This window comes from Populus alba, chromosome 4 (genome assembly GCF_005239225.2).
Source record: "Populus alba chromosome 4, ASM523922v2, whole genome shotgun sequence".
NCBI lineage: Eukaryota > Viridiplantae > Streptophyta > Magnoliopsida > Malpighiales > Salicaceae > Populus > Populus alba.
This window is the reverse complement of record NC_133287.1, coordinates 22,670,127-22,696,506: the sequence shown is the minus strand read 5'-3', so window position 1 is coordinate 22,696,506 and position 26,380 is coordinate 22,670,127. Positions and strand designations below refer to the sequence as shown.

At 31.2% G+C, this 26,380-nt stretch overlaps 1 protein-coding gene across 1 annotated transcript; it reads left to right on the top strand.

Moving 5' to 3' along the window:
- The first annotated feature begins 16,074 nt into the window (after positions 1 to 16,074).
- LOC118031164 (NAC domain-containing protein 35) lies at positions 16,075 to 18,633 on the top strand. The gene is made up of 3 exons (XM_035035498.2): positions 16,075 to 16,599; positions 16,763 to 17,031; positions 17,858 to 18,633. Exons 1-3 carry the CDS (start codon positions 16,359 to 16,361, stop codon positions 18,512 to 18,514), a joined length of 1,167 nt encoding a protein of 388 aa, XP_034891389.1. The 5' UTR covers positions 16,075 to 16,358; the 3' UTR covers positions 18,515 to 18,633.
- Positions 18,634 to 26,380: the final 7,747 nt, after the last annotated feature.

Sequence of the window (26,380 nt, the reverse complement as noted above, 5' to 3'; positions counted from 1 at the left end):
ATAATCAAAACAAAGGAGGAAACATAAAAGAGCTGTGGGGCACATATCGGGCTTCGTAGCTTGCTTGCTAACTGGATAAATCCAGATTCCAGCAGGCTTATCTTTTAGGCCCATATAAATAATTATTTTCAGCATAAACTTGTGCACAGGTTGAACAATTCTTTCAACTTTTCTTCATAGAATGAAAAAGGAAAGTGATTATGAAAAAAAATTTATTTTTTTTTATTTTAAATTTATTTTTTTGGTGTTTTTATATTATTTTGAAGCGCTGATATTAAAAATATTTTTTTTAAAAATAAAAAATATATTATTTTGATATATTCTGAGTAAAAAACACTTTGAAAAATAATTGAAACCACACTTCCAAACACACTCTAGTTGGTGATTAATTATGAAAAAAATCTAAAAAAGTACATGAATGCAATCAATACTATAATTGTACCTTCTTTATATAAATAATTTCTTAATGGAAAAGCATATCTTTAGAAAAATTGAGCAATTAGTGTTTTTTTGCAAGTGTTTTAATTAACATGTGTTTGAATTGAAAATAATAATAAATTAAATTGATGGTTTTAGTGTTTTTTTTTTTTTTTATGATTTAGACATAAAACTCTCTTAAACAATTCTCTAAATTATTACCAAATATAACTTAATTATGAATAGCATTTGTCTTATTTATGATGAATATAATTCCATTAGAACATAAGTTTTTAGAATTATATATCTATTTGATTAAGCATAAATATCCTGAATTATATATCTATTCATATTAAGCATCTTTCTTATTCCTAAACCTTCCTCCATTTTAAAACCACAAACATAATCCAATTTGACTAGGTAGACTTTCTTCCTATCTTCATTATCTCCCTATATAAAATCCTTGCAATTTCTCTCAATATACTTACAAATTAATTTCAAGATAAGCGAGTACTGTATGGGGGTATAAAGGCATTGTTGACAGAACTTATTTGCATAAAGTTGTTATCCATGCTAATGATAAGTTTTAAGACTTCCTTGTTGCCATTTTCTGTTTCATGTTCTTTATGATATAAACATAAGTTTGTTATGTTATTCTCTAATGTAATAATGGGACCCAAGATATTTTTCAAGGTCATCCGATCTAGTAAAAACTATTGTTCCTACTAATGATTCTTGCTAAATTGGATGAGACATTCTTAAAGAAAAATATTTTTGTCTTGATGATATTGATCTTTTTGGCCTAATGAGTCACTAAACAACTTCAAATGATGCAATACTTCTAAACAACTTCAAACAATACAATACTCTCTTAAGTTGTGCTTCACTAGTTTTAGCAAACAACAACATGTCATCTCCAAAGCATATATGAGAAATCTCAGGCATGTTTTTGCTAACTGTAAATAGCTTTCACAATTCATCCTTAACTCCTCTACTTATAAATTGGGGCATCCGTTTTAGGCAAAGAACAAAAATTAAAGGCAAGAAAGGGCCCCCTTATCTTATACTTTTAGTCGACTTAAAGCTAGAAGACACTTCTTTATTCTATAAAGCCTACAAAGATGAATTCTCAATATTAGACATAATCAATCTGCAAAACTAATCTAGTAAGCCAACATAATGTATCCCTGATAAAGTCCCATCTTAATCAATCATAAGCCTTTTCCAAATCCACCTTGAGATTACAAGATGCCAATCAAGAAGCTCAAGTGAACTTAATGAACCAAACTCAAATGGAATACTTTCGTCATAAGTGTTGAAATAACCAAAGGACATTTGTTTACTTGGTTTAATTAATTTGCTTTGTTCAAGTTATTCTTTTTGTTAGTTTACTTGGTTTAATTTTCACCTCAAGTGAGGAAATTTAAATAATGAAAGTGTTATAAGGTGTTTGAGAATGTGATTGTGGTTGCTTTTCAAAATACTTTTCACTCAGATATACATCAAAATAATATTTTTTTTTAAAAGAAAAAGGGATCGTTAAAAATTCAACTTATTACAAGCAACTCTATCAATATATATATGTAAAACAAAAAAAGGCTTCAATCAAAAAATTAAAAAAGTATATTTACCAAATCATGATCCTAATTTAATTGTAAAAAGCACAATTATTGTACCATGTAAATAAATAAAGATCACAATAGCATGCTCTTTTTAAAAAATATATAGAAAACATGTATGAGATTTCAATTACCAAAACTATCAAACCTTAACAACAAGCATATTCAATAATATAATATTCAAAATTGACATTTTGATACTAAAAAAAATTAGCTAAAACTTAGAAGCCAAAAACATACATTAGCAACCTAGAAAAATATCAACAATCATATTTGGAAAATTTCAAATCTATCATATTTCACAAAAAAAAAAAAATCATCCAACAATATTAACAAACAACTCAAAGTAAGATAAAATAAGAAAAAACAACATTTTCATGCATTAATCAAAATCAAAACTAAAAAAATTATAACACCAAAACAAGTTCATAAACATCTTTAAACATGTAAAACAAGCTACATGTGTTTCTCATGAACATCACTAATTAGATTAGAGGAAGTTCATACCTTCAAACCTCACTAATGGTTGCTGCCTTTTTATGCTTTTCTTTTGCAAAGTTTAGCTTTACCACACTTGAAGTTTAAGAAATCCTTGTACTAGGCTTTTAAATCTTCACACTTAGCTAGAGGTCGTGTACCTTACTAATTATGCAATAATGGTTTTACAACAAACTTGGTTTTGGAGATTTTGACGGTTTTGCTAAACTTGGAAGGTAATAAGATGTTTTTAGCCTTTTGATCTTGAGAGAAACATGATCAACCATTGATAATAACTCTTTAAAAAGGTTTGAAGTGTGAACACATGAAAGAAATCAATGGTTTTACACAATGGGTATAACAATCATGGCTGACTCAGTTGACCATTTTCAAGGCATTGCTAAAGCGACTTTAATGTAAACGTCATTAGAGACCACATGAAGTTGGTAAAAGAGGTGCATGCCTTTAGTTTGGATCCAACCTTGCTCAATCTAGAAATTTGTAGCTTCACATTCATTCATTTGAAGATGCTAACTCAATCAGCCCAAAACCGCCCAAAGAAAAAGATGGATAGTGGGCAAATAACACGTCATCTACCTTCTATTCCAAATGGTGTGTTTTGAACATGAACCAGACAACATGTCATCTAGGTTAGCTACCAAGAAATTAGGGTTTTTAATTTAGGATTTGGCCAAAATTCAATTTAGTCTGTATACTCTCAAATCTTCTTGATTATATTTTTAATTACCATCTAACTTTTAATTTTATGCAATTTTATCCTTGCTAAATTCAATTACCAACCCCAAAGTTCAACTTCTTTTCCATTTTACTCCTTGTTTTTTTTATGCATATTAACCTTCAATTGATCATTTTTCTTTCAATTTTCTCCAATTTGGCCATTGATTTTGCCATTTTCAGTCCCTAAAGTCACGCATCCTTTACAAACTGGTCATTGGTTTTGAATTTCTTCAATCATGTCCCTAATTGCACATCAAAATTCAATATTTATGCAACTAAGCCTCTGATTTGACCAAATTAGCTTTTTAAAATTACAATTTAACCCTCAAACTTTAATTTCTCCAATTAAAACCTAAATTGAACTTAAAACTTAATTTTTCTTGCACTTAAGCCTGGAATAATTTCAATTAAACCCTAAAAAATTCAAATTGAGTCTATAAACATCCAATTTTAAATTTTCCTTCCCAAATTCAATTTTCGAATTCAATGGGCCTTCACTAGTCCATATTGGATTGTCAATTTTTCCAACCTTGTATACTTTGATCCTCTTAAACTAGTATTCAGCAATTTTTCTTAGTGTTCTTTATGTTCTCTCCATTTATATATTTTTTAATTTGTTTTTTCAATTATTTATTTATTTTTATTTTTTTCTTCTTTCTAATTTTTTTGCATATTTATATAGGCCTCTAAAATGGACAACAATAGATGCCCTCTTTTTACAATACTTCTAAAGCTAAGACTTGTGAAGTGTTTTATATAGTAAGTTTGTAAAGACTAATAGACTATTCTCCAAACTTTAATTTGGTTGACCTAAAACTCTGTTTTTGCAGCGATCTGCTTTAACTAGAACTATGATTCAACTGTTTTTATTGGAAGATGAATTATGTCATCTTAGCAACTTTGTTTTCAGCATAGTTGACCTGAAATTCTAAAGCTCAACAATTTTCTTCAACTAGAACCCTAGTTTCAACTGTTCTTGTTTAGAAAGGAGTTATGTTAGCTCAACACCCTTTGTTTATAGCTTTGTCGACCTGAAATCATGAATGTCAGTGATTCCCTTCAAGTATAACCTTGTTTTTATAGTTACTAGAAGAATCTTATTCTCACAACTCTTCTCTTATACAAATTTTTTTTCCTAGTAAAATCCTATCATCTTAACTACTCTTGTTTTCAACTCAGTTAACCCAAAATCCTACATCTTGACAATTCCCTTCAACTAAAACCTTGGTTTTGTAACTGTCAGAAGAGCCGTATTCTCACAACTATTCTCTTGTGCAACTATTTTCTGGTAAAGTCCTTGGTTTTATTGTCTAAACTTTTCAACGATAACCTTTCTTTTGTCTTATCTTTTGTTGGATGGGGTCTCTAACCACGTGAAATTCTGATCTTTACCACATATTTTTCCCGTAAAGTTAGTATTATGCAAAGTCAAAATGCATGCATGTTTACTAATTTTGGAATCATAGGTTCCCCTTTCTTTGGTTTTCTATGAGTTTTTCTTTCTGATGTGAGCTCGTTTATTTTCTTAAATTTGTCTTCTTGAGCTAGGATCTGTTTTCTATGTTGCATTTCCCACCCACTTCATTCTTAGAAAGAAGACTCTTAACTTTTATTTTTTATGGGGCCCTTTATTGCTCCACTAAATAAGTTATTTGACATTGCTTTTCATAATGTTTTTATCAATGCTTTAATTGCCTTTTCATTTTAAAGGATTTTTTGCTTTGTTTCAACATCAAAATCCTTTTTTCCAAGAAGAAATCTTTTAAAGACTTTGTTTTGTTCATGAAAACTAAAACTTTCATGTATGCATCAAAACTATATTTCAAGCAATTCTTTTGAAGGTTTTATCACTTTCAAAGTGTAGGTTATCTTAGATCAGGCTTTTAGTGGAAGTGGCCTTCTATTCCAATTTGCAAAGAGGTTTCAAGTATTTAAAATATGTATAGAATCGAAGTTTATATTAATTCTTTTTAAACATCTTCTTCAGTCAAAGTTTTTTAATATATATGACGACGACTTGATAATTAGAAGTTATTATCATGTCAAAGTTTAAAACCATGCCATTAACTCAAGGTTTTTTTTTTAAAAAAATTATTATTATTATTAAGATGGATCCGTTGATAATTTTTATGAAATATATTAATGGAATTATATATTATTTTAGAAACCAAATTGTGATGTTTTTTCACTTTTAATATTAATAAAAAAAAACACTTCATAAAACACACTAACACATTCTTGAAAAGAGAAATTAAAAACAATATTAAACTCTTGTTCTTGACAAACTCTTTTGTGGCAATAAGGGAGGAAAAAACAAAACCATAGCATCTCTCGTTTGACGCACAAAGATGATATTTTAGCTCTTAGGAACATTTCACATCATAATAACTAATGATATGTCTTGTATTGGTCATATTATTTTTCTACCCTAATCCATAGGGAACGTCCTGCCTCTCCACATTGGAGCAAACATTAACTCCAGCCCTAACCTCTTTGACAGATCAGACAACACACACATATAAAAGATTATAAAGTATATATTTATGGATTAAAACAAAAGTTCCTCATTTTGTTTGGAAATCTTTTTTCTTTTTTAATGATATATAAGGAAATTGTGAAGCCAATTTTATAGCATAGACTAGGTCTCATTCTAATCAGATTTTTAGTAAATCATTTATAGCGAGACTAGCACTATACAACTAGCTAGGAGGTTTGTTCATAAATAATTATTCTTCAGAGAGTGCGTAGTAGTTTACCGATGAAACGCTCTTGCGTCAAAATTGGTTGAAATTTTTTATGAAAACGATATGCTTCGATGAAGTCATCTTTGTCACAAAGTCTAAGAATCACGACCCTATAACAAGAACCTAGCAAGTTGAGATCAAACTCCCCTCTCTAAATGCTTCAAATCTTGATTATTAATTTACGATCTGGCCAATTTCTTAACTTTCGTATGTATAATAATGATAGAATACTAGGTAATTAATTATGTAATTACTTATATTCGGGACTTGTACTAAATTATCTATTAGACATTGTATAATTAAAGCTAATATCATTAATTAAGAGCATTAATTTCTAATTAACTAATTAATCAAACTTAAAAGGATTTTTGAAGCCCCATAGAAGTGTTGAAGTTCAAGTACGGCTTGAACGTGATTTAAATTAACCAAACTAAGAAATAATGCCAGCGTTTTCTTTTTGATAAGCCATTCATATGAATAAACATAACACCAAATTTCAAAAGAGAAAAACCAAACAGTGCCGTCTTCCTTGTCAACTCAGCTACCTCTCTAGCAAGACCTAACCATTCTAGGTATACCTTTTGATTCCACTCATCTGTTTAGTATTCCAATCGTGAAACACAAAAATTAGAAGAAAAATACAAATTAGCAAATGCATTACACGTGACAACATTCCAAGCATTTGGGCATGGCCCAAGCCGCGACCTCCTAGACGTTTGGACAGGCTGAATAGCTATAAAATCATGGCTGCTTAGCCCTAAAATACTATAATCTAGGTGTTTCAAGCCCTGTTCTGTCCAAATATTATCTTGTAATTAACCCATGTCTATGTGTTTTTTTTTTTTTTGGGGTCTTGATGAGATCAGTGATGTTTATAAACTTTTTATTTGCATAATTTCTTCTTTTCTATGCAGGGTATATACTATTTTCTTCATCAACAACATTATTCGTCACCACTAACGTCACAAATTATGAAGGTTAGAAACCCAAACTTTCCATCCCAAGCTACCAAACTATCACAAGATGAAAGAAGGATATAATTAAACGTATATACAAACTATATATAAACGATATTAATGGCGTGAATTAATTTCACGTGCATATATAGTAGGCATATTGTGTGTGTATGCAAGTATGCAAGTATGCTACCGACCATAATGAAGATAGCTAGCTTGCTTGCTAGGGCCAGAATATTATGATTGGTGGATATTGTATCAGTGCATTTAGGGTTGTCAACTTCTTTGCAGAGGTTGTAAAGGAAGACGATGATTCACGAGAGAACTGCTTCCCATATTATTAACTGTGAGAGAAAATATGGGTCTGGGAACGTACAAATTCAGGTCCCAGGAAATGAAAGAAAAGGAGGGTACTTTTAGTTTAGGGCATACCCATCAACAACAACAACTCCACCTCCAAGCCCTAGCTAGCTATAAATTAAAAACATTAATAAATGAAAAAGGGCAGATGGTCAAGTGAGGGTCCAGGGTCCTGGTATGGTCAGAAAGTCAACTTTTTTACTCTAATTAAATCCAACGGTGATGGTGGACCCTCCAATGTTGTTATGTGATTTGTGATCATGCCCTGTCAAGTCACGTATCTGGCCATATATATCTTTGATTTCTTTTTTTCTCTTCATTTTTTTGTCCTCATAAATTATTTGGATTGGATAGCACAATTACTATCTTATGATCCAGAGTCACGTTACTAAAATCTTCACTCACTCATGATCATCAATGTATGTATATGGTCACATAATTGATACTTCATATTGATGGTGACATTGCGCCATATTGCAAGTTAAAATAAAGAGTCGGCAAAATTAATTCTAAATGTATGATGTGCAACCAAATACAAATGTTGTGTGGTGTTCTAGAATAGAAAAGGGATAGGTGCAAAAAGATAAAAACATGTATAGTTGAAGAGATATAAATAATAAATATAAAAACAAAAAAAATCATGCTTAGTTGAAAAGAAAAAAATATATAGAGACAAAATAAATATATTTTTGAAATAATTTAAAATGAATTTCCATTATTTCTGACTTTTCAATTATGGATTGGCAACCAAATATTACCAAGGTGTATGTTTCAACATCAAATTACAAGTTGTACTATAATATTTATAACTTATTATTATGTTTGTGTTTCAGTCTGACCACACAAGATCTGGTCTAAATTGGTGGGATCCTTGTATATTATGGTTTTTCGTAGCTGTTGAGATTGTGATAGCTCATTGCAATGAATACCAAACTTATACATATTTAGTGTAATGTCATTACCAAACTTCACCGGTCATCATAATTTTATATATATAAATATGAGGGATATTCATATGGCATCCCATGTGGACATCACCAATCTCTCATGTATATATGTCATGATATGTATGCACTTGTCTTTCAAATTCAATAACAATTTTCAAAATAATTAAGTTGATAATCTTTTGGATAGTAAGAAAGATAATAATTCCTTTAATTAGTTAGACACTGGTTGGATGCATGAAAATTGTTGTGCAATGAAATGCTAACAAGAGCAAGAACAAAATTAAATGAAGCTAGGCAATAATGATTTAAGAGGAATCAAATATTTGACATCGGCATATCAAAATCATAAAATTAAAAAAACACTTAAAAAATATCAATTCAATGTTTATATATATATATATATATATATATATATAAACAATTTGAACCATAAAACAAACACTCCCTTAAGATTTTAAAAATATTATGATAAAATAAAATTAGAGAATAAAATTGAAATTGGTGATAGAAAATCATTTCTCTACATTATATTTCAAAAATATGAAAATATTAATGAATATTAAAAAACTTTTAAAACACAATAATGCAAACAAAAAGTTTAAGGTTGAACGAGGCTATCTTCATTATATAGTTTATGATGAAATGGACCCCTAATGAATGATAATTTTAAGAAAGTATCTCACCATAAAAACTTCACAACTTTTAGAAGGTCTATGAGCGTGTTTGGGTTAGATGTTGTGTTTGCATTTAGTTATAGGACCCCTTACTAAAAGTAAAAACAAAAAAACAAAAAACAGTACAAGCATGAAAATAGTGTGTTTGGATGGGAGGTAACTTGTGTTTTTTTTTAGTAAAAATCATGTTTTTTTTAGCTTTTAAAGGTGTGGTTTGTGCTTAAAGGATGTTGTATCTTTGAAAAAAGAGCCACCACACCTCCAAGCCAAACACATGTATTTGATGCATGAATTTTGTGTTGGTAAGGGTTATACTGTTAGGTTTCCTTCTTCTTTTTCTTCTAATTCATCTCCTTTTTTTCTTTTTTATTTCAATTTGGTTCTTTTCTCAATTTCATCATCAAACTTTTTTAACATTCATCTGATTTATTTTTTAATCGACCAAGTTAACTAAATCACATCAGAGCAACTCTCACATGATTTAATTTTGAACTCAAGTTAAATAATGAGGTGAGTCAAGAGGTTTTTTTCTTATCAATTTCATCCTTTTTCTTCTCAATTTTATTCTCGAATTTTTTTACCAGTTCGCTTATTTGTTTTTGGACCAACTAAGTCAACTAAATTATGTTAGAACAACTCATATACGGTTTAATTTTAAACCTAGTCTAAGCAAGAAGGTGGGTATAAAGATTTTTTTATGTCAATTTCATCTTCTTCTTTTTTTTAATTTTTAATTTCACCCTCAGACTTTTTTTACTTGTTAGCTAGGATGCTTTTAAATTGGCCAAGTTGATTGAGTCACGTCAATGCAACTCTCATATGTTTAATTTTAAATCTGATTTAGACAAGAAATCGGATCAGGAAGTTTTTCAACGTTAACCTATTAAGATCACATGTTTAATAAAAAATACAAAATAATTCTCAATGTTCATAATATTTTTTATTAATCAAAAAAATTGATTTAAATCGCGGCGTAAAAAAGGCAATAAACTAATCAAAGACTATTCATGGAGGGAATGCCGTTAGATGTGAGTCATGGTTTATAATGTATTTGCATCGATCATAACGGATTATGATTTAGCATGAAAGCTTTTAGTAAGAGAGCATGTCACGATCATACATGCAAGCAATCACTTGCATGCATATCTCACATAAAAAGGCTATGAATCAAGCTATGGTTGATATATTGACGAAGACCAAAAAAAAAAAAAAAGTGAAATTCTTGGCTAATTCCCATTTGCAAGAGACAAAATAAGATGAATATCAAAATCAAATAATTAATGTAAAAATCTTCCAAACACTTTATGATCAATTGACTCATTGAAAATAGACAAAAGTGTCCTTCTCCATTTTCGTCGAGAATCACATGAGTATGTGGTATGTATAGCCCCTATCTACATAAATTGGGTGGATTCAACTCATCCACTCCACTCTTCATTCTAAAAAGCTACGGTTTGTTCTTTTTCCTGGGCTACTAGGTAGATATTTATCGACGACGTTTTTTTTCTTTTTTTTTTTTCTTTTTTTTTTCTGACATTGAGAGTTATGGGAGAATTGTTGAAGATGAGCTGCTAGCTCCAATAGCAACAAGGACTGATCAGCTGTATGGGTATCCTCGCATCGCAAGATTGTTTGGGCGGTTAATGAAAGAAAAATCTCTAAAAAAAAGTCTACATGGTCGGTGTGCTTGTTGCTATATACTTGTTCTATAGCCTCCTTTCATTTGGATTTGTTGCGTTTAATATCATATAAGATTTTACTTTCAGTTTCAATTCCAAAAAAAAAAAAAAAATTTGAAGATGAAGTTATTTCACAAAATTATCTAGTACAAATAGAATTATCAACGGGAAAATATCTATTGATAATTTCTGATTATTATAGTGACAGAATATATCGGTTAGAAATTATTAAATATAATAATGATTGAATCATTTTTATTGACGGTAAATATTGACAGAATAAAATAATTAAAAAAGTAAAATGATTTTCTATAAGCCAGAGATCCCCTTTCTCCTCTACTTTTTCATAAGTATCCGTTTGAATTCCATTGGTAATCTTCACAACAAATTTGGTGACAAAAAATTTTAAGTACCGAGTAAAATAATTTCTTGCTATATCCATTAGTATAAAAATTATGAGATACTTATTGACGACATGTTTCTATTAATAAATTCATGGTGAATTTTTATATCAATATAATTAGTCTGTTTACAATGACATAATATTTTATCAATATTTTAAAATTTTCTAGTTATATTTTTAGACCTGAATCTAAATAAATAAATAAGAGATAACCTAGCAAACTGCTAATAATCAAAGAAAAGGAAAATAAAAGCAATTCCCATAATAGCAGCCAGCTTATCAATTATTATTTTTTGAACAATTTTAAAGATTATTTAGAATACATACATGGTTAGAATCCTTGAACTATTGTAGTGCTATACTGATTGACTCTCACTGCATCGCATGATAATTGGAGGTTCAAAAAGACGAAGGGGCATGGCATAAAAGGCCAAGAGAGAGGGTTGACGACCGCCAAATTGGTCCAGGCCACGAGAACCAAGTGGCTATGGTGGGGTTTATAATGCCATTCTCTTAGACCACAGAGCTACCTACCTAGCTAGCTTCTAGGCATGGAATTTGGCTTTGAAGATATAACTTTTTTAGCAGAAGCCGAGGTCTGACTTGCTCTCAGCTCGAATTTTGCAAATTCCTAGCAGTTAAAGACCTCGCTGCGGCCTCCATCTCCATTTCACACCATCAATCTTTATATCAGTGGGTTAATTAATCCATACTATACATTATATTTCAAATAGCCCGGGTTGATTATTATTGCACATATAAAAAAATTATATTGTGCACCTCCTTGGGTCATTAACTTCTTGCATAAGATGGAAGAATAATATTTATTATTCCATTATCAACTCCTAATATATGAAAAGTCCAAGGATGAAATTAAAAAAAAAAATAATAATAATATATATATATATATATATATATATATATATCAATTCAGGTTTGATGACTAATTTAATATAATAAAAATAATAATATGATATTTTTTATTTTTTTTTAACTTTTTAAAAGTGTATTGGATCCACCTAAAATAAATTGTTTGTTTTTTTCCTTTCAAAAACAGTCTTGATCCAAAAGTAGAATGGTAGAATATCACAGTAATATACAAATGGATTATTGGTTAATTTTGGATGTACTAAATAAGCAACGTAAATGTTAATTTTTGGAGCATCACAACCCATCATTCCTTTGGAGTTTGGATATAGTTTAACATCACTAGATTAATAATCTTGAATTAAATAATATTTTTATTTGATCTTAACTTTAAATTTAAAATTTAAATAAATATATCAATTAATTAATAAGTTTTCATGATCCTAAAGATATTAATTGATACAAGTTTAGCTATATATAGCCACTACTAGGATTTTTTTTTTTTTTTTTTTTGTGATTTTGTCTTCTATTATATTAGTCGGAGTTCATGACTAGGATCACCAATTTAAATATTAACACGGGTTCACTATTTTTTTTTAAAAAAAAATTAATTTAATTCAATTTTATCCTTCAAACTTTTTTTTTTTTGTTTTTTTTATGAGATTATCTCAATTTAATGCCCATGATCTTGGAGTTTCCAAATTCACCCGATTTACTAAGGTTATTATTTTTTTTTTATATATAGTTTCACCCTACATAACAATATTGGGTTGTATGATAATCCTAATAGGCTTAGGTCAAGCTCTTCTAACAATTTTCTTGTCATTTTTTTGTTTTGTGCCAGTTTATTTACTTTTATTGTATTTTTTTCATATTATTTAAATCATCAATTAAACCAATGACTTGGAACTTAAATTATTTTTTTTCTAATTTGTTTTTTTAAAATATCAAAAATAATTTATCCAACCCGGAGCATACCACGGGCATAAAATGTAGCTCCAGCTAAGACCCAATTCAAGTCATGGAAGAAGTTTACTGCAACGCGTTTCCGTCCATCATGGAGACCATCCTTCTCACCGTGTAAGATATTTGATTTCATGACACCTCCCAATCACAAGCTTGCTAGCTAGGTTTATCTAAAGTATGAAAAAAAACAAAATTAAAAGAGAGGTCAAAGGTTTTGGCAGCACTTAAAAGAAGACTACAACTTCCCAGTAGTGGCACTTTCTTCGCATTTCTGAATCAAAGATCCATCCGAATCTAAAGTAGGAGTCTAGTTAAACTAGCTGTTGGGCCATCAAGTGGGGTAAATGTGATGAAAGTGATGACAAAGGTCTCATATATAAATATTCTATGGCCTCATATCTTATGATATAGTTAATCTCATTAATATGATTAAGAGATTTATACTATAAAGTCACTAAATATTGGTTTGTTGATGAATAGTTAACCTAACTTTCTTCATTCTTGTTAAAGCATTTTACCTAATTGTAATTTGATGACCATTTAAATCTCCAAATTGGGTCCCGACCAAATCTTCTTCGGAATACATTTTCTTGTTGGAAGGATAGAGAGTTCACTCCCTGACTCCTCCAGCTAGGGTTTCAGGTTCCAGCATTTTCTAGCTTGCTACGTGCTACAAGCCTCCCAAGTCCCACATCTATATATATATATATATATATATATATATATGGTGATGAGAATGGAGAGCAACTGGTATAGTCGTTGTCATTGAAAATTTTATCTCCAAAATTTCTAAACTTTGTAAGCATGTGCATGTATGCAGAGTCAAGTGAATCCTTATGGGAATGCTTTGATTTTCTTTTCCAAAACCATTTGAGACTCTAAAGAAAGAGACAAATCTAAGAATTGTCAATACCTTTTACATTAGTAATTAGAAATGATGACCTCTCTTCCTCTTACTGGCTAACTAATTTTAGGGAAGAATATTATATTTGTAGCTAGCTTTCTTTTTCTTGGATTCCTAAGGACCCCATGCATTTTCATGGTTTTAGCTCAATAATAAGACACGGTTTTGCTTTTACAAACAAAGCCAGAATAACCACACATATTTTTTTTCGAAACATGGATGAGTAAAAAGCATAGGAAAAGAAAACTATTGAAAAGCACATTTATATAGTGTATGATTACTATTTAGAATAGAAGAGATGAAAATAACAGGGATAAAAATTCCATTCCAAAACTATATATAACATGTATTTATTTTATCTTTTTACCTCTATCTTCTTCTTTATGGTATCATGAACATATTTCTATATCGATTCATAGATGAGCGATTACTTTCAAAAATCAAATTATAGAAGAAATTTTGTTAATTCAAGAACGATTCTTAGTTGATGGCATACTTACGTATTGATTAAGAAATGTAAACTAATTAGAAATATTTTTTTTTTCTAGTTGACTCCTTATCACTTGATTATTATCGATAGATCTAATACCTATATATCTTTATATATTCAACAAAAATAAGTGGTTTTGTCTTTTGTGTTGTAAAACACTGAACAAACACAACCTATAAGGAACGCACTGCAAGTTGTGCACATCCTATAAATGCAGAAAGCTGTGGAGAAGATTGCCAGTCATGATACAGCTACTGGTCAGAATGAAAAGTAAATAAGAACCAGTAAATAGATTGATGAAGATACAATATAATATTTACTAATAATTCAAATGAATAAAATGTTGAAATTAAGAGATATGAGAGGAAATAATAAAAGGAAGAAGAAGGCAGCCATGTTAGTGTCCACAGCAAGAGCAGTCACGGGAATCCCTTGAGCATTGACTCTCATGTCACCCCACACCTCAAACAAACAACTCATTTTTCACATCCCATCCCCCACCTATATGCATTTTGCTCCCTCTAAGCCCCCACGCCCACCTCCCTACCAATTACTTTTCTACATCTAGCTAGATGAATTTCTTTCTCTTCTTAATTTTTTGTTTTTAAATCCAACAATTTAATTGTTGAATTTCTCAGAATATATCAGGATGATGTGAGGGGTGTGTCATTAATTATTAAAATTTACCATGGTATTTTCTTTAAAACACCTGCACACTAGCTAGCTCGAACAATAATCATCATTAAGATTAATTTTTTTTAAAAAATAAATTTCACTAATGTATTGAAAAAGGGTATATATTTAATAGGTTTATACATATACATATACATATATATATATATATATAAGAAAAACGGTAGCATATATTAATTTTAATATGTAACAAAGCCAATTAAATGCGGGTGTCGTATGTATAACCTGTGAGATCGACGGATTTATTAGGTACGTCCTGGCTTTGCAAGTAATGAACAAAATTAATTGATCTTGTGGCCTTGCGTATTGGCGACAAGGGTAGGCCTCGAGAAATAGTGGATGAATTGAAATCTATTTTTGTTTCCATAGTTTTGGGTGAATTTAAGTGTTAAATACATTTTTTTAAAAAAAAAAAAGTAGATTTTGCGGTGGTGTGTATGGTTAGAAATAAGAAAGGTCCAAAAGGCACCGCAGGGGGGGGGGCTGTGGCCACCCTGGCCTCCTTTTGAAATGTCATTTTCTCATATATATATATTTTTGATAATATATCATTTTCTCATCTTAAACACCCTCATGGAATACCAGCTCTTTACATGTAGGGCTTGAAAGTTATGTGTACATCTTTCCTATCATCAACTCTTCTCTCTATCTCTCTTTCTCTCTCAATTTCTCATTCTCATAATTATTAAAAGGTGTTAAAAAATGTGATAGTTATTTTTAAAAAAAAAATTACTCGGAAATATATAAAAATAATATTTTTTATTTTTTAAAAAAATAATTTTTGATATCAGCACATTAAAATGATATGAAAATACCAAAAAATAATTTAAAGTAAAAAAATAAAATAAAATTTAATATTTTTAAAAAAAAATACTTTTAAAAAGCAAAACTAAATCAGCCCCAAATCTAATTTGATTAGATATTTTAACTGTTAACTCACGTTTAACTCTGACTAGTTTTATTTCCATCTATTTCTTAAGTTGATGTAATCAAATTCTAGATAGATTGACCTAGTTAAACCCTGTTCAAACGCAAACATGTTAAAATTAAAAAATGATTTTTTAAAAAAAATAAAAGGGAATTATTATTATTATGGACAAAAGTGAGAAACTGTGGTTAACCTGATGACCGAGTCCTAGACAAAGTAAAGGCTGAGATCAAGTGTGCTCCTTAATCCTCTCCAGAGATACAAGGGAGAAGAGAAGAGTGACTTTTATGGGCAGATATGGTAATTAAATAGTCCACCATGTTTAACCGTGATGATCACTTATAGTCTATACCGTAGCATACCCACTTGCACTCGCAGCTAGCAGCACCGCTCAATTCGTACAATTCTCTCAACTTGTATAAATAAGAGAGGAGGATGACAAGCCCCAACTGGATTTGATTTCTATCCTTGATTCCCTGTTAGTCTTTTCTAGTTTATGGCAATTGCAGCAACCATGAGCCACAACGATGAAAACAACAACAGCAACGACAACACCAACAACAAAGATGATGATGATGATCATGAGCATGACATGGTTATGCCTGGCTTTCGTTTCCGTCCCACCGAAGAAGAACTCATTGAGTTCTACCTTCGCCGTAAGGTTGAGGGCAAACATTTCAATGTCGAGCTCATTACTTTCTTGGATCTTTATAGCTATGATCCTTGGGAACTGCCTGGTATACCATATGCTAATCCCCTTCTTTTATATATCTTCTTCTTCTTCTTCTTCTTCTTCTTCTTCTTCTTCCATTCTGTCAGGTGCCATAGCTAAACTACTAGTTTCAAATTTGAATGATGATAGATTATGTATGTATATTTATATGTTTTCTTGCTGATCAGCTTTGGCTGCAATTGGAGAGAAAGAATGGTTCTTCTATGTCCCTAGAGACAGGAAATATCGAAACGGGGATCGTCCCAATCGTGTGACCACTTCAGGCTACTGGAAGGCAACAGGAGCTGACCGGATGATCCGAGCTGAGAATTCAAGATCAATTGGTTTAAAGAAAACCCTAGTTTTCTACTCCGGGAAAGCTCCTAAAGGTATCCGAACTAGTTGGATCATGAATGAATATCGGTTGCCACAGCATGAAACTGAGCGATACCAAAAGGTACTTGATTTTACTATATGATCTTCGGTTGCAATTCTAGCATCTAGCCTAGACTCTAACTCAGAGGCTTCCTCCTGTTTTGATCTTCTAGCTAGGAATCTTTCGCTTGTTTCTTGATTGTGATCAAGAATCCTATGAATACAATAGTCTTCTTATTTGTTTTCTCATCATCGTTTTTGCTTTCTTGATCTCAAATCATAAAAAATGAAACCCACGATAGATTTCCATTAATTTCAATCCCTTTTCTTTCCCTTCAGTAATTAACCCTAGCTAGTTCCTAGAGCTCCAGTTGATACATCCTAACTTGAGCAGCTTGCTAGTAATCTTCTTCTTCTAAGCAATCGTGCAGAGTGAATTGTTCAATTTAAGCAATTAAGCAGCTCGCTAGTAATCTTCTTTTAAGCTATAGATCGATCCATAGCTAGCACACCATAGATATATATGCTAGCTTTCTAGCCAGCTAAGAGAAGTACCGAGGGTCCGTAAATATTGTAAACCAGCCGGAAGAAATAAAGGCACAAGGAGAAGAAGATTGCTAGGAATAATACTGACATTTAAGTTCCAATCTCTTTAATGGATCCTTCACAAAGTTTATAATGGTACCATCAGCACGCATGAACTTTACTTCAATTGCCCACAAAGCTTCCCTATGTATTGAATTCTACTCCATTAATGCTCCCTCATAACTGCAATCAATGCTCATTGTCGAGAGTGGGGTAAATTTTCATTGCCTACAATTTATTTTGGTGTTCGAAGTTTCTTCCTTTGGTTATTTCCTTCTTTTAGTCATTGATTCCTTCACAAGTTTCCTTGTTGTTTTCTTCAGGCTGAGATATCACTTTGTTGCGTCTACAAGAGAGCTGGGATAGAAGATCACCCATCACTCCCTCGTTCGATTCCATCACGGGCATCCTCATCGAGGGGGACTCAATCTGACAAGAAACACCAGAGTCATGTTACGGTGAAAGGATTTCAACCTTTCTTGGGACAATCATCACAGCAAATTGAAATGGAGAAGATGAGTGAAACAGATGCAAGCGGTAGCTCAGATGTCACAACAGCTCTTGGACTCTCCCAGCATAACATCAATGCATACCATCCAATTACAACCTCACTTGAACTGCCGGCTTCAGTAGAAGAAGGAATGTTTCTAAACCAGACCAAGCAAGCTGCCAGCAGCTTTTTAGTCCCCAACTGCCCTAACCTCTTCACTGCCACATCTTCAGTATCGTCGAATCCAGTCTATGATGATCTTCATAGACTAATTAACTACCAACAAGCTGACATTGGTCAGCAGCAGCAGCAGCAATTTTATCTTCTTCAACAACACCAACCCTCACAGCTCTCTAGTATGGCACCACAATCGCAGTCACTGCCTTTCAACGCGCTACCAAACTTGCTACCAACCACCTTTCCAGACAGGCTATGGGATTGGAATCAAATGCCAGAATCAAACAGAGACTACAATAATCCATTTAAGTAACTAATGGACTGCACATATATAGGTAGGTTATACTTGATGTTGTTCGTAATATATCCACATATAATCTACTCCTAATGCCATTAGTTTGCTGTTACGACTTATACAAATTAATGTATATTAGGGTTCTACCTTCTAGTTAGCCCTTGACTTATTCCAAAAAAAATGTATATTAGGGTTTGATTACTTGTCTACGTAATTTCCATTCCTTGTAATGAATATTGTTTAGCCTACAAATTAAGTTTGTGTCTAGAGATTAATATTTTGGCGGCTTTCAAATACACAGGTTTCAAGCTAGAAGCGACCTCTCTCTATTCATTTACTTCTAATAAGTGTAAAGAGAAGGCAAATTCACTGCTTCTGGTTCATAGCCATATTTAATCTGGTTCAATTCATCTCCTTCCCCAAAATTTCTAGTGCTGATCCTCACAAATGTGCATGTGTTAGCCTCTCCCCTCTCTCTAAATCTAAAAGAGTGTTCAGTATAAGGTCAGAGAATCAAAATGCCATATATGATTGATACTCAGGGACCATTTGGAGACAAAGATTAATACACCTTATAGAGAATTGCAGGGGGGGCTGGACCCATTTTACAAGCCAACATTCATATGAAGGCAGCATGCACAGATTGTTTCATTTGTTTCTTTGGTAGGTGAGGGGACTGAGGGACCAACCTCAAAAGGAGAATTTTTCTGTTTGCTTTTATAGGAAATAAAATGCATGAAAACACCTAATAATACATAGGCATACAAGAGAATCAGAATCTGCAGAAAATAAATTAAGAACTAGCTGACTTATAACCAAGAATCTCAAAAAAAAACAAAATCAAAACCATGACATATTGTTTCTTCAATTCCAAAAAAACTCCACTCTGGTAGTATCACCAAGGACCGTAGTAGTAGCTAGCAGCTTCTGAGAAAACAAAAGTCCTGCCCATGTATCCTCCTAAGTTTCATAAAACATTCGGCTTTATGGAAGCTGATCTTTAAGATTATATATCCTTGCAGTAAGCATTTCCAAGTTCACAATATACCCCATTGGATATGAAACCCTCTTATGAACATATATATTCGATGCATAAGATGATCACATGCATTAAAGAGCATAGAAACTATATAATTTGCCCTGGTTGATTTAGGTTTTTTTTGTCTATGAGATGCAAATTGCAGTTTACACCTTAAAAGCACCGCGTAGCAAAACCAGCTCTTATATATATAAGCAGAATAAGTCTATAAAAGGCAAACAAGAGATCACAAGGATCTAGATATATGCCAAAAGGAGCAGAAAACTACAAGAAACTTTGCAAAAAAAACAGCCTTGGATAGCACAATAGAAAAAACAATGAAAGAACCTGCCCCTCCCTTAGCAATTTTTGGACCCTAACAACAAACCAGCACATAGTTGATGATGAAGTCTAGCTAAAGACTTTTTTTTTTAAGAAAAAAACAATGGAATCCAGGGCATTATTAGTATTTGGTAGGTTTGTGAAAATTATTAAGGTATTTTTTTGTCAAATTAGCATAGTAAACTTAAAAAATTTAGGAGAATGGCACTATTTAAAAAAGATATGGTGAAATAAAATAGTTTGACCTTGTCACATTTCTGAAACACGATAACTATATGTTGCGCTTCTAAAGCATGACATTAACTAAATATCGCACTTCATAAACGCAACATCAATTAAAATTTTAGAGAACAGTAACACACAAATGTTATCTCTCTATCATCAAAAAGCCACCAATGCCCTCACTTCTTTCTAAATAAAACTCATTAATCACTTAGAATTTTCCATTAAAACAACCAAAAATCAAACTCATCCTAGTCTTTAAGCATTATTAGACATTTTTTATGTTGAAAATCCATCATTCCCTTTGCTGCCATTATTGTTATCATCGCCGCCCCCAACTCTTCTTCTAGCTCTATAAACAAGATAAAGATACTACATTGCTATTTATTTGTGTTTGGTTTAGTTGAAATTAAATAATTGTTTAGGTTGAATTTAAGTTTTATGGTGAATTTAGGGTATATTGAATCAATGATAAATTAGTTAAGAATATAATCAATTAGGGTTTATTTGATATAGTTCAAAATGAAAGTAAGTTAAATTAATTATTTTAATTAATTATGTGTTGTGTTTAATTTAGGTCAAGTTGGTGAATTAGAGATTTTATGTATATTATTGGAATTGATTAATAATGTAGTTAAATATGCTTGATGATATCATGCAATAGAGCATAAATGCAGTTAAATTATGACAAATTACATGTTCCATTAAATTGTTGATAAGTTGATGAATTTAGTAATTTATTTGAATTATATTAATTTGCTATGAATTTGGGTTTGATTTGATGAAATTGAGCATAAAATTATCAATTAGACTGCGTATCATAAATTATGTTTAATTTTTTATTAAGTTCGCTTTAATGTTAAATTTTAGAAATTTGATTGAATTTGCTATGAATTTTGCCAATTAGGATTGGGGTAATGTAATTTAGTTAAAATTACATTAAATTGGCTAGAGTTTGATGATTTTTTTTTTACAGAATATCTAATAACATATTTATGTTATTTTATTATGATGGAAATATTGTTCCTGGAGTGAACAATGATATCACATCAGGAGCATTTTATTGTTAACTGGTAATTTAGACATGTCATATGCAAAATTGAAAGAAACCATTTGTCATGGACTTAGGTTGAATTATATGTGATGGTAGTTTTAAGACAATAATTGATAGTCTCATTCAAAATGGTTTGAACATAATGATATTGTATGTGAGTAATCAATCAAAATATATGTGTGTCCTAACTTCTTATGGTCCTTCAAATTCAGTAGGTAGAGGTAAAAATAGTTTATTGTTGGATGACTTGCTGCAAATGATAAATGATACTATGTTTTACAATTATTTTGTTGATCAACATATCTTTGACTATTCTAAGCCTAATGAAAATAAAAAAGATGATGATGATGATGTTAATGCTGATAATGATAATGATAATGATAATAATATTGATAATGAAACTATTCCATATGTTCCTAAATTTAAAGATGTTTATAGGTCTAGTTGTATTATACCGAGAGGGTGTGATTTGAAGGTTAGTTAAGCATTTAGTAGTAAAAATGAATTGGTTAATGCCGTTAAACAGTGATATATTACACACTCAGTTGAGTAACGAATTCAACAGTTAAACTCTATATTTGTTCAATTACAATGAGTGCAAGCACTAGAATATAAGTGGTATTTGCATGGGGGATATCATAAAATGTTGAATTCATTTGAGATAACAAAGTTAAAAAAGTCACACATGTGTATCTCGACCATTATACATAAAGACCATCATCAACATTATACAAATTTTATTGCGAATGTTATATCAACCCTTGTAATTTATAATCTTTCAATAACGGTTGCAAGCATATAAGATGAAATAAAATTGCATTACAAGTATAAAATATCATATGACAAAGCATGGGTTGCAAAACAGAAAGTAATTAAGTCTTTTGAGAAATTTTCTAGGTTGTTATTGGGAATAAAATAATCAAATCTTGGAATATTTGTTGATTGGACACACAAAGAAAATCTTAATGATAGTCCAATGGTTTTTAGGAGAGTTTTTTGGTTATTTGGACCCTGTATTGAAGGTCTGGAGTACTGTAAACCACTTATAAGTGTTGATGAGACATATTTATAAGGGTGATATGATGAGAAATTATTGATTACCAGTTGTTTTTTATGTAAATAATGGTATATTCTTGTCAACTTTTGCAATTATTGATGAAGAAAAAATGACAATTAAAGATGTTTTTGCTTTACTTATATAGATATGTTACTAATTATAGAATCGGTATATGTATAATATCAGATAGACATGCAGTTATCAAGAATGGAGTAGCATAAATTTAGTCTCAATCTTTAGAATACCATCGATATTGTGCTACATATTTTGTTGGCAACTTCAGTCATAATTCAAATACCTATCTATCAAAAAAGATTTAATGAGGATGTGTTATGAATCTTCTAAGTGCAAATTTAATTTGCAATATGAAAAAGTATAGAGCCTGAACCCTACATATAAAGAATGCTTTGAAAGTAAGCCAAAAAAATTAGTTTTATGTTATTATGGTGGTCACTGGTATAGTAATATGAAAACTAATTTTTCAAAATCATTTAATAATATTCTGAAAAATGCTCATGCAATGCCTATTTATGCTCTAGTACAATTAACATTTTATAGATGTAATGGTTATTGGGTCAAACGGAGATGTAAAGCTTGTGATGTCATTCAAAGTGGAGTAATTTAACCTCCTGCAATTCAGATTGAATTGACAATGAGCAAAGATAGATTAAGAGATCATATTGCAATATTGTTTGACTATGAAGAGCAGGTTTTCTAGGTCAACACCCTTATTAAGCTAGGTGTGTGAAAGAAGTCAGACGAGCAGTCAGGTTGAATGTTAGAACATGCACATATGGTAAATAGTAGACAATTTATTATTCATATTCACATGTTTTTACATGTTATGCTGAAAATCACTTAGACTTCACACAGTTTATTGATTGTTATTATACAGTTCAAAGCTATATATTAGCATATGGAATATCATTTCGTCCATTACTAGACTAGTTAAAATGGACTAGTTACATTTGACCTTAAGTGAAGTAGACTCATCTAGATGGAAATTAGGATGTGGTCGACGAATATCTACTCATTTGTATAATGAGATGGATACAAAAGAAGGTCATGCACATTATAGGTATGGCGGGAAATTAATTTAAAAGTATTGAGATTTTTTTGAAATTTAATCTTTTCTTAAGAAAAGTTTTGAAGAAAACCAGCTATTTTAATATTAGATCTATAACTTACATTGTAAGAATACAACCCAATATTAAGCAGAATTTGTAGAAAAATACGTAAGATAATTAGAAATATTTTGAAATGACCCTTGAATTTTTGTTTTTTATATTTTTCATTTTTTTATAATATAATATAATATATTATTATTAAATATATGGGATGGGCTCGACCCAATCAACTAGGCTGAACCCAGTCGAGTTTGGTTAGGTCACCATCGACCCAACAGGTTTGGGGTCCTCTCTTTTTTTTTTTCTTTTTTTTCTTTTTTTTTACTGAGCTAGGCTGGTACAAATCTAGCCTAGCCTCAGGGAGGGTTAATTATTTTCGTCCCCTCGCGCTCTGCTTGTAGAATGAATTATTGTTCTGCATGTAGGATAATGAAGAGGGGGGAGACGAAGGAGAAGAAGAAGTGTTTAGCTGTTGCAGGGGCAACACAACAAACGTTGTCTGTCTGACATGCAACTAATGGTGATAATGGCGGAGGAGTTGATGGCTATGGTTGGTTGTTGAAGAAAGAAGAAAGTTTGTAGAGGAGGGAGAGAGAGAGGTGGTGCACACACCACGTAAGGTGTTTAGGCAACAGTTTATGGTGGAGATGGTGGTGGGCAAACCAATGGTAAGAGTGGTGGTGGCTGAAGGCCACAATGGAGAGAGAGGGGGGGAGAAAGTTCACGATGACAGCAAAAATAAGAGGGGGAGGCTGATTTTTTTTGTTGACTTTAGACCTGATTTCCTCCTTCTCTAGGCTATGTCTATTTATATAGGGTGGAAGTGAGATGTTTGGTCTCCACTAGTGCCAAATCTTGGCCCTTGGTTCGACCTAGAAGGATCCCAACTATTGACTGAAAGTAGTCATTATGCACTATCAAATTTGTTACAGGAAATGGTTGGTCAAGTTGGTCATTTTGGGGCGGTGCCATAACCAATATGGCCTCGATCAACTAGAACGGATTGCACTAGCTTGTAATTAGATGTCAGATGATCATTTTGGTGTAAGTTTTGTTCTATTTGGTTGAGAAACAAAGCATTAAACACATTGGGAAGGTGACACCCTAAGCAGCCTTTACAGCTGAAAACTTGAAGAAGATGATGAAAAATTGCAACAAAACAACACCGTTTTGGCTAATTTTGATTTAGTCATTTGATTTGTGATTTATTTCTAATTACACCCTTAATTGGCTTCAAACTTTTAATTTTGTGCAATTGTACTCTTGACGAACTTCAATTTAAGCCCTAGATTTCAACGTCTTTTTTTATTTTTGGTCCCTGGTCTTGGATTTCTTCAATTTCACCCCTAATTCCAGCCAATTAGGTTCCTAGAGTTCGATGCCTTTTGTAAAATAGTCACTAACTATAAATTTCTTTAATTTAGCCCTTAATTGACTCTAAAACTTTAATTTTCTTGGCATTTTACCCTTGATCTCAATTCATTGACTTGGTAAAAGTTAAATTTGGTGTCCTGAGATTCCAATCTTCTCAATTATTGCCAAATTAGGCTCCCAAACTTAATCTTTCACTAATTAAATCCCTAATAAAATTAATCTGACCTATTTAAAGTATAATTACTTTGCACCTAATTAAATCCTTCAATTGAACCCAATTAATTCATAAACATAAATAAACTTTAAATTGGCCCATGATTAAATGAAATTGGCCTATTAAAAATCTAATTATATCCTTAGGGTTAATTTTTATGTAGATTCATTTGATAATGACCTATTTTGACCTTGAATCTACATTATCTCTCTAGTTTTGGGTAAAATGAGATACAATTAGGTTTTTGATTTTGTCCAAAATTACAGCTTGATTTTTTCATATGAAATCCTCCCAGCTTGATTTTACCAAGATGTAACTATTTATTTTATTTTTTATTTTGAAAATAAAAAAGATGAATTTGAGAAATAATCCAGAAATGAGTTATGACAATTAGCATGCTCTCCATACTCATAGCAATGCTTACCTTGACCATCATTCATATGTAAATGATTAACATAAGCAGACAAACTATCACCTTAAATGTGTGACATCCTTTGTAATAATATATGTGATTGATGTGAAGTTATATAAGTTTAGGTCAGATCCTAAAAAAAATTTCAAGCATATTTTCATAAAAAAAAAAATGCATCTTTCTCATGCTTTAAAAAGCAAAAAAAATATGTATATATCGTAATCAGTTCATAATTATCCGTTAGGATTTGGCCACAATATGAAAAACCATTTACCAATTATTTTTTTATATGAGGGTTTAGATGTAAACTTTGATATATGTGGGGTGTAAAACTATACAATAAAGTACACATTTAGGTATTAAAGATACAAAGTGTAAAATAAATATGATGCTAAAATTTAAACTTTAAAATGGTTAGGATTAAACCCGATGAGGTAGAAACTCTCTCACAAAGGAAGATCTACCATACCCAGACTCTTGTAGATTATAGGTTCCTAGTAACCATAATACTAGGTGGCAACTCCTGAATCTTAATTATAATTTTATGATTAAACCCAAAACTCTTTCTTTCCCAATAACATACCTCTTATAAATGCACATTTTTTAGCAAGCTCAACCATTTGATATCCCCCCCGACACCTATGATATTCATATAAAGCATGAATATGAGTATGCTGAGCATAAGACATGTCTACCAAACTCGTCGTCACTTCTATCCTACAGTTGCAGGATTGACATCGATTGGAGGACGCATTCCCTAACATTGTAAGAATATTTAATTTTAATATATTTTTAATTTATGTTTAATTTAATTATCATTAAATGTTATATTTTCAATAATTATAATTTAAATTTTTATGCAGAATAAAACCATTCTTTATTGTTGTACACATAGGTGGATGCGACTTCATAAACAAGCCTAGCCATATGTAATCCAGACCGGTTTTTTGTAAGTCAATTGTCTTGACCACATCAAGCTTGACCAAGGCTTGATGCATACACTGATTGAGCGATAAAGACATAAGACACATACGTTCCATCTTATGCATGGAGAGATGACACTG